General features: G+C 43.1%; 1 protein-coding gene across 1 annotated transcript; it reads right to left on the reverse strand.

The window, feature by feature from the left end:
* Positions 1 to 1,291: 1,291 nt before the first annotated feature.
* On the reverse strand, positions 1,292 to 8,544 carry LOC121843790 (oocyte zinc finger protein XlCOF6-like). The gene is made up of 2 exons (XM_042313605.1): positions 8,240 to 8,544; positions 1,292 to 3,549 (listed from the first exon to the last, which is right to left on the reverse strand). Exons 1-2 carry the CDS (start codon positions 8,463 to 8,465, stop codon positions 1,364 to 1,366), a joined length of 2,412 nt encoding a protein of 803 aa, XP_042169539.1. The 5' UTR covers positions 8,466 to 8,544; the 3' UTR covers positions 1,292 to 1,363.
* Positions 8,545 to 12,364: the final 3,820 nt, after the last annotated feature.

Consider the following 12,364-nt stretch of genomic DNA (forward strand, 5'->3'; position numbering starts at 1 on the left):
TCTCAGAGTGAACTCCCTGGTGGAGTTTTAGATAACCTGACTACGTTTTTCTCCAGAATGAACTCCCTGGTTGAGTTTTAGATAACCTGACTACGTTTCTCTCCAGAGTGAACTCCTTGGTGGAGTTTTAGATAAAAATCCACATCACTATTGTGTTGTCAGGTTGCGAACGATTCTTTCTTCGTGAACGACTCATTTTACGGACTCGTTTTCTGAGTGACTCGTTCATTTTAGTTGTTCGGTTGACCTGCTGGCCGCATTGAGTCCTACTATAGGATTGACACACGCTCCTCCTCCAGAGACGTGCTCTGACCTACAGCTGTCTGTCATATACCCAGGCAGGAAAAAGATACGCCTGCATAGAGCGCAGTGAACAAAAGTACATGTTTAGATCTGATAATTCTTGCACCATGCGTTCAGTTAATACAGTTATGTATTTAACTCGGTAAATCAGTTAAGAACAATTTCTTATTTTCAATAACGGCCTACCAGGGAACAGTGGGTTAACTGCCTTGTTCAGGGGCAGAACGACAGATTTTTACCTTGTCAGCTCGAGGGATTCGATCTTGCAACCTTCCGGTTACTAGTCCAACACTAACCACTAGGCTACCTGCCGCCCCTACACTCTAACCACTAGGCTACCTGCCGCCCCTACACTCTAACCACTAGTCTACCTGCCGCCCCTACACTCTAACCACTAGTCTACCTGCCACCCCTACACTCTAACCACTAGTCTACCTGCCGCCCCTACACTCTAACCACTAGACTACCGGCCGCCCCTACACTCTAACCACTAGGCTACCTGCCGCGCCTACACTCTAACCACTAGGCTACCTGCCGCCCCTACACTCTAACCACTAGTCTACCTGCCGCCCCTACACTCTAACCACTAGTCTACCTGCCGCCCCTACACTCTAACCACTAGACTACCTGCCACCCCTACACTCTAACCACTAGGCCACCCAACGCAAATCGATTTGGGGGTACTGCAGTTTGTGAATTATATTGTGCATATTACCCTCACAGCAGTCAAGCCTCTGTAACGACTCGACGGAATGCCTTGGCAATCTAGTCAGGCCGTACCTAGACCTCCTTCCACAAGGTATCAATAAATAATATCCTCTGTATGTATGGCAACCACAAATATACATTGCTTAAAGCCACTTTTACAAATGACGACACCAATAAGCCCCTTATTGTGAACGAGAGGCTTGTAGAATCATTTCATCATTCACCGGTAGGGGGTCCTGCGTGCTCTGGGCATTACTGACTCGAAAGAAATTAGTCGAAAGAGGAGTTATTTATTTATTTATTTAAATGAGTCAAAGATCAGAGTCTGTAAAAAGAGCCAAACTTCCCATCACTACAATGCAAAATATTTCCCACAAACAGAGCACTGGTGGGGTTTCTCTCCAGTGTGAATTTTCTGGTGAACTTTAAGAGAACCCAACGACATAAAGAAATCTCCACAAACAGAGCACGGATGCCTTCTTTCTTCATGTGTGGTCCTCATGTGGTCTCTCAGGGTTTTCATCGTTGGGAAGCGTTTGCCACAATCGCTGCAGAGGCATGATGGATTCTCTGGTTGGTCGGTCTCTGGTTTCTCTCCCAAGTAAATATGTTTTAGTTCATTTGATGACATAAGGGAACTGACACAAAGAGGACACTTATATGGATTCTCTCCTTTGTGAGTTCTCATATGCCTCGTCAGAACCATCTTGTTTTGGAAACATTTGCCACAGGCTTTGCAGGTATATGATTTCTCCCCTGTGTGCATTCTCATGTGCAGTCTCAGGCTAATGTTATGAAGGAAACATTTGCCACATTCTTTGCAGCTATTAGATTTCTCCCCTGTGTGTGTCATCATGTGTTTAACCAGGAGAGATTTGATGGGGAACCGTTTGTTGCATTGAGTACATCCGTGATAATTCTCTCCACCACTGTGAGTCATCATATGCAGTCTCAGGCTAATTTTATGACGGAAACATTTACCACATTCCTGGCAACAAAACGATTTCTCTCCTGTGTGAATTTTCATGTGCATTCTCAGGTTACTGTTAACAGAAAAACATTTGCCACATTCTTTGCAGCTGTACGGTTTCACCCCTGTGTGAGTTCTCATGTGCAGTCTCAGGCTAATGTTATGACTAAAACATTTGTCACATTCTTTACAGCTAAAAGGTTTCTCCCCTGTGTGTGTTCTCATGTGTTTAACCAGGTCTGACTTGACAGGGAAGCGTTTGTTGCATTGTGTGCATCCGTGAGGTTTCTCTCCACTGTGAGTTCTCTCATGGCGTCTTAGAATGGTTGTTGAAGTAAAGCACTTTTCGCACACGGAACACTTAAAAGGTTTCTCCCCTGTGTGAGTCCTCACGTGCTCTTCTAAGCCAGTCTTTGTCCTGTAGCACTTGACACAATCATTGCAGCTATACGATTTCTCTTCGGTGTGAATTTTCTTGTGGTGATTAAGGTTGTACTTTGATTTAAAGTGTTTTTCACATGTTGGACACTGGTATAGTTGATCTTCAATGTGAATTCTCTGATGTTTCTTTAGGTCTTTCGCTGATTTAAAGTGTTTTTCACATGTCGGACATGGATATGGTTTCTCTCCCGTGTGAATTCTCTGGTGAATCTCTAGCTCTTTCCCTGATTTAAAGTGTTTTTCACATGTCGGACACTGACTGGGTTTCTCTACAGTGTGGCATCTCATATGAGTTTTCAGATGATTTGGTAGTTTAAAACTTTTACTGCACACATGACACGTAGGTGATTCCTCCTCTGTGTGATTCGTCATATGTTTCTTCCATTGTTGCAACAAGTTAAATGATTGGCCACATTTCTTGCAGTGATGATTATTGTCAGTTGAGTGAATTCTCTGGTGCGTTTTTAAACCGCCTAGTGTCTTATAGCGTTTACTGCACACAGGACATTTGAATGGTTTCTTATTTGTGTGAGACTTCAATGGTTCTTTCAGCTCACTGGTTGTCTTTGCCTCAGCGCAGACTTGAGAGCTTTGTCGTTTCTCTGCCTGTGTCCTCCTTGATTTGAGGGTCTTTAACACAGGCTCCTCGCTCTCATCCTCATCCACACTTACAATGATTTCACTGTGAGCTGCAGAACAGTCTGGATTTACTGCAGAGAGGAGCAGAGAGTCACTGGTTGGTTCTGATACTCTGTAGTCCTCTCCATTAGGTTCTGTTTGGATCTGTTCAGTTGTGTTGGTGGGTAGAGAGTCTCTCTCTCTGTCCTGATCAGAGTACTTTTCCACACAGGGAGGAGCAGTAAATATGAACTCTACAACATCTGTGGAATCAGACTCAAGTCTGTGAAGCTGCTCTTCCTCCTGACTCGTCCCGAGTTCCTCCTGACTCGTCCCGAGTTCCTCCTGACTCGTCCCGAGTTCCTCCTGACTCGTCCCGAGTTCCTCCTGTTCCTCTTTAATCTGTGTGGCCTCTGTGTCCTGCTGCCCCAGACTGGGGCTCCACTCCTGCTCACAGTGCTGCTGCTCAGGGGGAACCTCCTCTTCAGGGACAGTTAGCTGCTGGGGGTCTGGAGAGAAGGAGACGGAATAATTAGCCAGTTAGACAAAAACAAAGACATTTCATATTTATCCAAATACACTCATGTGTCTATGCTCTGCTGAGGCTAGAGGGATATCATAGAGCATATAGTAGTGAATCTAGCTGGGAGGTTGGCTGCTCTTTGCTTTGGCCACAATGACAAATGACAATGGATGAAAGGGCTTCGCTAGATATCTACTTACATTAGGCTACATCACATCCCAGAGGGCTTAGCTACTTACATTAGGCTACATCACATCCCAGAGGCCTTAGCTACTTACATTAGGCTACATCACATCCCAGAGGGCTTAGCTACTTACATTAGGCTACATCACATCCCAGAGGGCTTAGCTACTTACATTAGGCTACATCACATCCCAGAGGCCTAAGCTACTTACATTAGACTACATCACATCCCAGAGGCCTTAGCTACTTACCTTAGGCTACATCACATCCCAGAGGGCTTAGCTACTTACATTAGGCTACATCACATCCCAGAGGGCTTAGCTACTTACATTAGGCTACATCACATCCCAGAGGGCTTAGCTAGATATCTACTTACATTAGACTACATCACATCCCAGAGGGCTTAGCTACTTACATTAGACTACATCACATCCCAGAGGCCTAAGCTACTTACATTAGACTACATGACATCCCAGAGGGCTTACATATCCCATTAGACTACATCACATCCCAGAGGCCTTAGCTACTTACATTAGACTACATCACATCCCAGAGGCCTTAGCTACTTACATTAGGCTACATCACATCCCAGAGGGCTTAGCTACTTACATTAGGCTACATCACATCCCAGAGGGCTTAGCTAGATATCTACTTACATTAGACTACATCACATCCCAGAGGGCTTAGCTACTTACATTAGGCTACATCACATCCCAGAGGGCTTAGCTACTTACATTAGGCTACATCACATCCCAGAGGGCTTAGCTACATATCTACTTACATTAGGCTACATCACATCCCAGAGGGCTTAGCTACTTACATTAGGCTACATCACATCCCAGAGGGCTTAGCTAGCTACTTACATTAGGCTACATCACATCCCAGCTACTTACATTAGGCTACATCACATCCCAGAGGGCTTAGCTACTTACATTAGGCTACATCACATCCCAGAGGGCTTAGCTATATTACATTAGACTACATCACATCCCAGAGGGCTTAGCTACTTACATTAGGCTACATTACATCCCAGAGGGCTTAGCTACTTACATTAGGCTACATCACATCCCAGAGGGCTTAGCTACTTACATTAGGCTACATTACATCCCAGAGGGCTTAGCTACTTACATTAGGCTACATCACATCCCAGAGGGCTTAGCTACTTACATTAGGCTACATCACATCCCAGAGGGCCTTAGCTACTTACATTAGGCTACATCACATCCCAGAGGGCCTTAGCTACTTACATTAGGCTACATCACATCCCAGAGGGCTTAGCTACTTACATTAGGCTACATCACATCCCAGGGGGCTTAGCTACTTACATTAGGCTACATTACATCCCAGAGGCCTTAGCTACTTACATTAGCTACATTACATCCCAGAGGGCTTAGCTACATCCCATCTACTTACATTAGGCTACATCACATCCCAGAGGGCTTAGCTACTTACATTAGGCTACATTACATCCCAGAGGGCTTAGCTACATCACATATCTACTTACATTAGGCTACATCACATCCCAGAGGGCTAGCTAGCTACTTACATTAGGCTACATTACATCCCAGAGGGCTTAGCTAGATATCTACTTACATTAGGCTACATTACATCCCAGAGGGCTTAGCTACTTACATTAGGCTACATTACATCCCAGAGGGCTACATTAGGCTAGCTACTTACATTAGGCTACATTACATCCCAGAGGGCTTAGCTACTTACATTAGGCTACATTACATCCCAGAGGCCTTAGCTACTTACATTAGGCTACATTACATCCCAGAGGGCTTAGCTACTTACATTAGGCTACATTACATCATTACATCCCAGAGGGCTTAGCTACTTACATTAGGCTACATTACATCCCAGAGGGCTTAGCTACTTACATTAGGCTACATCACATCCCAGAGGGCTTAGCTACTTACATTAGGCTACATCACATCCCAGAGGCCTTAGCTACTTACATTAGGCTACATCACATCCCAGAGGGCTTAGCTACTTACATTAGGCTACATCACATCCCAGAGGGCTTAGCTACTTACATTAGGCTACATCACATCCCAGAGGGCTTAGCTACTTACATTAGGCTACATCACATCCCAGAGGGCTTAGCATCACATACTCTACTTACATTAGGCTACATCACATCCCAGAGGGCTTAGCTACTTACATTAGGCTACATCACATCCCAGAGGGCTTAGCTACTTACATTAGGCTACATTACATCCCAGAGGGCTTAGCTAGATATCTACTTACATTAGGCTACATCACATCCCAGAGGGCTCACATCCCAGATATCTACTTACATTAGGCTACATCACATCCCAGAGCTTACTTAGCTATCACATATCTACTTACATTAGGCTACATTACATCCCAGAGGGCTTAGCTACTTACATTAGGCTACATTACATCCCAGAGGGCTTAGCTACTACTTACATTAGGCTACATCACATCCCAGAGGGCTTAGCTAGCATATCTACTTACATTAGACTACATTACATTAGATATCTACTTACATTAGGCTACATCCCAGAGGGCTTAGCTACTTACATTAGGCTACATTACATCCCAGGGCTTAGCTACTTACATTAGGCTACATTATATCCCAGAGGGCTTAGCTACTTACATTAGGCTACATTACATTAGGATATCCTTACATTAGACTACTTAGCTACTTACATTAGGCTACATTACATCCCAGAGGGCTTAGCTACTTACATTAGGCTACATTATATCCCAGAGGGCTTAGCTACTTACATTAGGCTACATTACATCCCAGAGGCTTAGCTACTTACATTAGGCTACATTACATCCCAGAGGGCTAGCTACTTACATTAGGCTACATCACATCCCAGAGGGCTTAGCTACTTACATTAGGCTACATTACATCCCAGAGGGCTTAGCTACTTACATTAGGCTACATCACATCCCAGAGGGCTTAGCTACTTACATTAGGCTACATTACATCCCAGAGCTTAGCTACTTACATTAGACTACATCACATCCCAGAGGGCTTAGCTACTTACATGAGACTACATCACATCCCAGAGGCCTTGGCTACTTACATTAGGTTACATTACATCCCAGAGGGCTTAGCTACTTACATTAGGCTACATTACATCCCAGAGGGCTTAGCTAGATATCTACTTACATTAGGCTACATTACATCCCAGAGGGCTTAGCTACTTACATTAGGCTACATTATATCCCAGAGGGCTTAGCTAGATATCTACTTACATTAGGCTACATCACATCCCAGAGGGCTTAGCTAGATATCTACTTACATTAGGCTACATCACATCCCAGAGGGCTTAGCTAGATATCTACTTACATTAGGCTACATCACATTACTCTTATATGTGGTTGGCCAGCAACACACCACCCTGCATCCCACTGCTGGTTTACCACTCAAGCTAAGCAGGGTTGGTCCTGGTCGGTCCCTGGATGGGAGACCAGCTGGAAGTGGTGTTGGAGGGACAGGAGGAGGCACTGTTTCCTCTAGTCTAAAAAAAAATATATCCTGATGCCCCAAGGCAGTGATTGGGGACATTGCCCTGTGTAGGGTGCTGTCTTTCAGATGGGACGTTAAACAGGTATTCTAGCTTAACTGCTAACGGAAAGTCTGCTGAATAATACAGTCCTTTAGATATTTTTATTTCAAATTCCCCGTTATAATGACCAACAGTCCAAGCCCACCGCCACAGGAAATGGAATTGTATTTAATTAACGTCTGGCTTCCCGCGGACTGTTCAGGTTTTTTTCGCAAGGCAATTCAAAGCAACACTAACCTAAATACGCCAATGGCAATTTGAATAGACACAGCCATCGATCACGTGACACCATTCATTCCTATGTGAAGACTCAATAGCGCATTTGAAGCCGGTTATGATGGCTTCTCATGTGGGAAACGTATGTAGACTAATGCCTCGTTTAAAACGGGGAACTCGGAAATATCCGACTTCAGTGCGTTCAAAATAACTGGGAACTCAGGAAAAAAATAATAATAATTTATTACCTACTAAATTGTCCTTAACTTGTGTGTACATCTGGAGTAATGGGTTTTCGAAATGTGTTTATTTATACGAGGATTTGGCATGTGGATGAGAGGAACCTGTGTTAAAGACCCTCAAATCAAGGAGGACACAGGCAGAGAAACGACAAAGCTCTCAAGTCTGCACTGAGGCCTAGAAAACCAGTGAGCTGAAAGAACCATTGAACTCTCACATTTCGAAATGTGTTTATTTACACGAAAATTGGCATTTTCCTATTCACTATAATGGGTTGTCTTGTTTTCAGCGAACAATGCCGGCAGTACCGCGGGCGGCCTCCCTGGGAGGGGCATTCGTTCTCCCCTGAAATACACCGGCGTTGCTTAATTAAAAACAGCTCATTCTAGCCATGCTGTGAGCTAAACTAGTTGCCCCTCTCTGGTGGTTATTTGTTACCCGTGTAAACCACCCCCTCTCGCTCTCTTTCAAGACCTATCTACGAACCTGCTCCCAACTCCAGAAGAAGCCTCCGTAGACGTTCAATCTCCTGCTTTGAACTAGAGAGCTCTTGTTCAATCGTCGTTTCCACCGCCGCCATTATCTCAACAGTCACTGCTGCTAGTGGCTCCTGGTACTGGGCTATCCACCTTTCCTCTATCCCAAATATGTTCACGGCTGCCGATATTAATCGCTTGGCTATAAACACAGTCAACAACTGTGGTTTCGACATTTTGAAGAAACATTTAACTTGAGACTGTCGTCTATGGGCTTCTTCTTTAAGGTTTACAGACTACATCCTAAAACGTCTATTGCCGCCACCTACTGGGTGGCGTAAGAACTGATACTTTAACCAAAAAATGTAATAATTATATTTTCAATACCAGTCAAAAGTTTGGACACACCTACTCATTCAAGGGTTTTTGTTTATTTTTTACAATTTTCTACATTGTAGAAAAATAGTGAAGACATCAGAACTATGAAGTAACACATATGGTATCATGTAGTAACCAGAAAAGTGTTAAATAAATCAAAATATATTTTAGATTCTTCAAAGTAGCCAGCCTTTGCCTTGATGACAGCTTTGCACACTCTTGACATTCTCTCAACCAGCTTCATGAGGTAGTCACCTGGAATGCATTTAAATTAACAGTTGTGCTTTGTTAAAAGTTAATTTCTGGAATTTCTTTCCTTCTTAATGCATTTGAACCAATCAGTTGTGTTGTGACAAGGTAGGGGTGGTATACAGAAGATAGCCCGATTTGGTAAAAGACCAAGTCCATATTATGGCAAGAACAGCTCAAATAAGCAAAGAGAAATGACAGCCCATCATTACTTTAAGACATGGTGAGTCAATATAGGAAATGTCAAGAACTTTGAAAGTTTCTTCAAGTGCAGTCGCAAAAACCACCAAGCGCTATGATGAAACTGGCTCTCATGAGGACCTATTAAATAATACAAATAAGACAACTAGACTTAGCTTTTAAGTAATTACTTATTAAAGAATTTCTAAATAAAACGAATTAAATGGATTTTAACACACTTGTGTGCAACCCTATGCCCCTGTGATTATTATTATTTGACCCTGCTGGTCATTTATGAACATAATCTCCACCCGGCACAGCCAGAAGAGGACTGGCCACCCCTCATAGCCTGGTTCCTCTCTACCCAGTACAGGCAGAAGAAGACTGGCCACCCCTCATAGCCTGGTTTCTCTAGGTTTCTGCTTTTCTAGGGAGTTTTTCCTAGCCACCGTGCTTCTACACCTGCATTGCTTGCTGTTTGGGGGTTTAGGCTGGGTTTCTGTACAGCACTTTGTGACATCAGCTGATGTAAGAAATTTTATAAATACATTTTATTGATCATTTTAACTGTTGCCCCTTTTCTAAAAACAAAGTTTTGTGAAATAACAAAAAAGTGTAAACTGTAGATATTTATTTCCCTTTATAGTTTATTGGCCTTACGCATAACCTTCATCCACATACCATTTCTTTTCCAAACATTGCTTTCTTGTGTCAGCAATTAGACATTGATCTTAGGGGAGGGCTAGTTACCCCCCAGTACCCTAGGTAATAAAATGCGCTGCCTGTTGGATGCATAGACTAGAGCAGAAACTAGACATTATAATAGCCTATCTAATAGACCCAATGAAATGAGAGATGCGCGTGGTTATTTGTTGCATAGCTACTTTGTGAATGTGAACTCACCATGGCCAGAAAAGGTGAGAAATATATCATGCAGTGGTTATGATATATAGTGCATTCGGAAAGTATTCAGACCCCTTGACTTTTTACACATTTTGTTACGTTACAGCCTTATTATACAGCCAATCTACACACAATACCCCGTAATGACATCATAATACCCCGTAATGACAAATCAACAACAGAAATATCACATTTACATAAGTGTTCAGACCCTTTACTCAGTACTTTGTTGAAGCACCTTTGGTAGCGATTACAGTCTAGTCTTCTTTGGTATGACACTACAAGCTTGGTAAACCTGTATTTTTCCCATTCTTCTCGGCAGATAGATCCTCTCAAGCTCTGTCAGGTTGGATGGGGAGTGTCGCTGCACAGCTATTTTCAGGTCTCTCCAGAGATGTTTGATTGGGTTCAAGTCGGGGTTCTGGCTGGGCCACTCAAGGACATTCAGAGACTTGTCCCGAAGCCACTCCTGCATTGACTTGGCTGTGTGCTTAGGGTCGTTGTCCTGTTGGAAGGCCCCAGTCTGAGGTCCTGAGCGCTCTGGAGCAGGTTTTCATCAAGGATCTCTCTGTACTTTGCTCCGTTCATCTTTCCCTCGATCCTGACTAGTCTCCCAGTCCCTGCTGCTGAAAAACATCCCCACAGCATAATGCTGCCACCACCATGCTTCACAGTAGGGATGTTTCCAGGTTTCCTCCAGACGTGATGCTTGGCATTCAGGCCAAAGAGTTCAATCTTGGTTTCTTCAGATCAGAGACTCTTGTTTCTCATGGTCTGAGAGTCTTTAGGTGTTTTTTGGCAAACTCCAAGTGGGCTGTCATGTGCCTTTTACTGAGGAGTGCCTTCCGTCTGGCCGCTCTACCATAAAGACCTGATTGGTGAAGTGCTGCAGAGATGGTTCTCCACAGAGGAACTCTGGAGCTCTGTCAGAGTGACCATCGGGTTCTTGGTCACCTCCGTGACAAAGGCCCTTCTCCCACGATTGCTCAGTTTGGCAAGGCGGCCAGCTCTAGGAAGAGTCTTGGTGGTTGCAAACTTCTTCCATGTAACAATGATGGAGGCCACTGTGTTCTTGGGGACCTTCAATGCTGCAGAAATGTTTAAGTGCCCTTCCCCAGATCTGTGCCTCGACACAATCCTGTCTTCAAGTTCTACGGGCAATTCCTTCGAACCTCATGGCTTGGTTTTTGCTTTGACAACTGTGGGACCTTATATAGACAGGTGTGTGCCAAATCATGTCCAATCAATTGAATTTACCACAGGTGGACTCCAATCAAGTTGTAGAAACATCTCAAGGATGATCAATGGAAACAGGATGCACCTGAGCTCAATTTCAAGTATCATAGCAAAGGGTCTGAATACTTATGTAAATAAGGTATTTCTTTTTTGTTTTCACCTTGTCATTATGGGTATTGTGACATCATTTTGGGGTATTGTGTGTATATTGATGCGTTTTTATTTTTTATTTAACCCATTTTAGAATAGGGCTGTAACGTAACACTGTATATATTATGTTTATAAATTACATTTAGTCTGCTTGAAGCTTAAGTATTGAGACGCATAGCCGCAGGAAGTAGGGTTGCTGAAGCACCCCGAGACATCGTAATAATAATAATAAACATATATATATAGATATATATATCCTATATAAAAAATATTCCTCACAAAAGTAGCACACTGGACCTTTACTAGTCCTGTATTAACGAACCGATATAGCAATCTGTAGCGAGGGCAAATTACTGCATCTTGTTATTATATTTAGCTACCTGTTTTTTGTTATAAATACGAGTTTAATCATATATTCTCAATTTACGCAAGGTTACTACTAATAGGCTACCTTTGCCTTCCTGCAAAGCAATAGATCTACTTCAACCACTGGAAACTGCACACGCAGGATCCGTCTAACGTTCGCGGGAGGATGAGCACGTCAAGTCCAGTTTTTATAAATGACTCGTGTGAAAACTGGCGCACTGATGTTCTGGGAGATATTTTGTGGGTATGCAACGTTTCTAAATGAGTCACCTGCGTCTCAATATGACTGACTCCAAACTACAAATAATAATAATACAAACAAAAACAATCCAGGGCCACTCAGGCACTAAAATGCCGTGATGCTAAAAATTGGTCTCGCCTGTCTTGTAATTCTATATCTATGTTGTCGCTAGAATTGTTTACTTGTATCCATAACAACGGAAGTTCAACAATGAATTAGAACTTCCGATATTGTGCTTATTGGCTGGAGTTTGGGTAAGTACAAAACATTACCGAGAAGAAGAAGGTCTTTATTAGTTACTGTATGAAGCTATGCCATTACGTTTTCACCACATGATAACATTTGGTTTAATAAATAATTTCCTTATAACGGCGTATCTTATAATAAAATGAAGGATTTTAAGTTTGTTAACAAATGGTGGGGACTGTGTTT

This window comes from Oncorhynchus tshawytscha, unplaced genomic scaffold, assembly GCF_018296145.1.
Source record: "Oncorhynchus tshawytscha isolate Ot180627B unplaced genomic scaffold, Otsh_v2.0 Un_contig_5064_pilon_pilon, whole genome shotgun sequence".
In the NCBI taxonomy this organism is placed as follows: domain Eukaryota; kingdom Metazoa; phylum Chordata; class Actinopteri; order Salmoniformes; family Salmonidae; genus Oncorhynchus; species Oncorhynchus tshawytscha.

Coding starts and splice junctions, on each gene's coding strand:
- LOC121843790 (XM_042313605.1), bottom strand. CDS start 8,465: ATGTCGAAACCACAGTTGTTGACTGTGTTTATAGCCAAGCGATTAATA. Junction 3,550..8,239: donor TCTTCTGGAGTTGGGAGCAG/GTTCGTAGATAG, acceptor CCTTCTCTCCAG/ACCCCCAGCAGCTAACTGTC.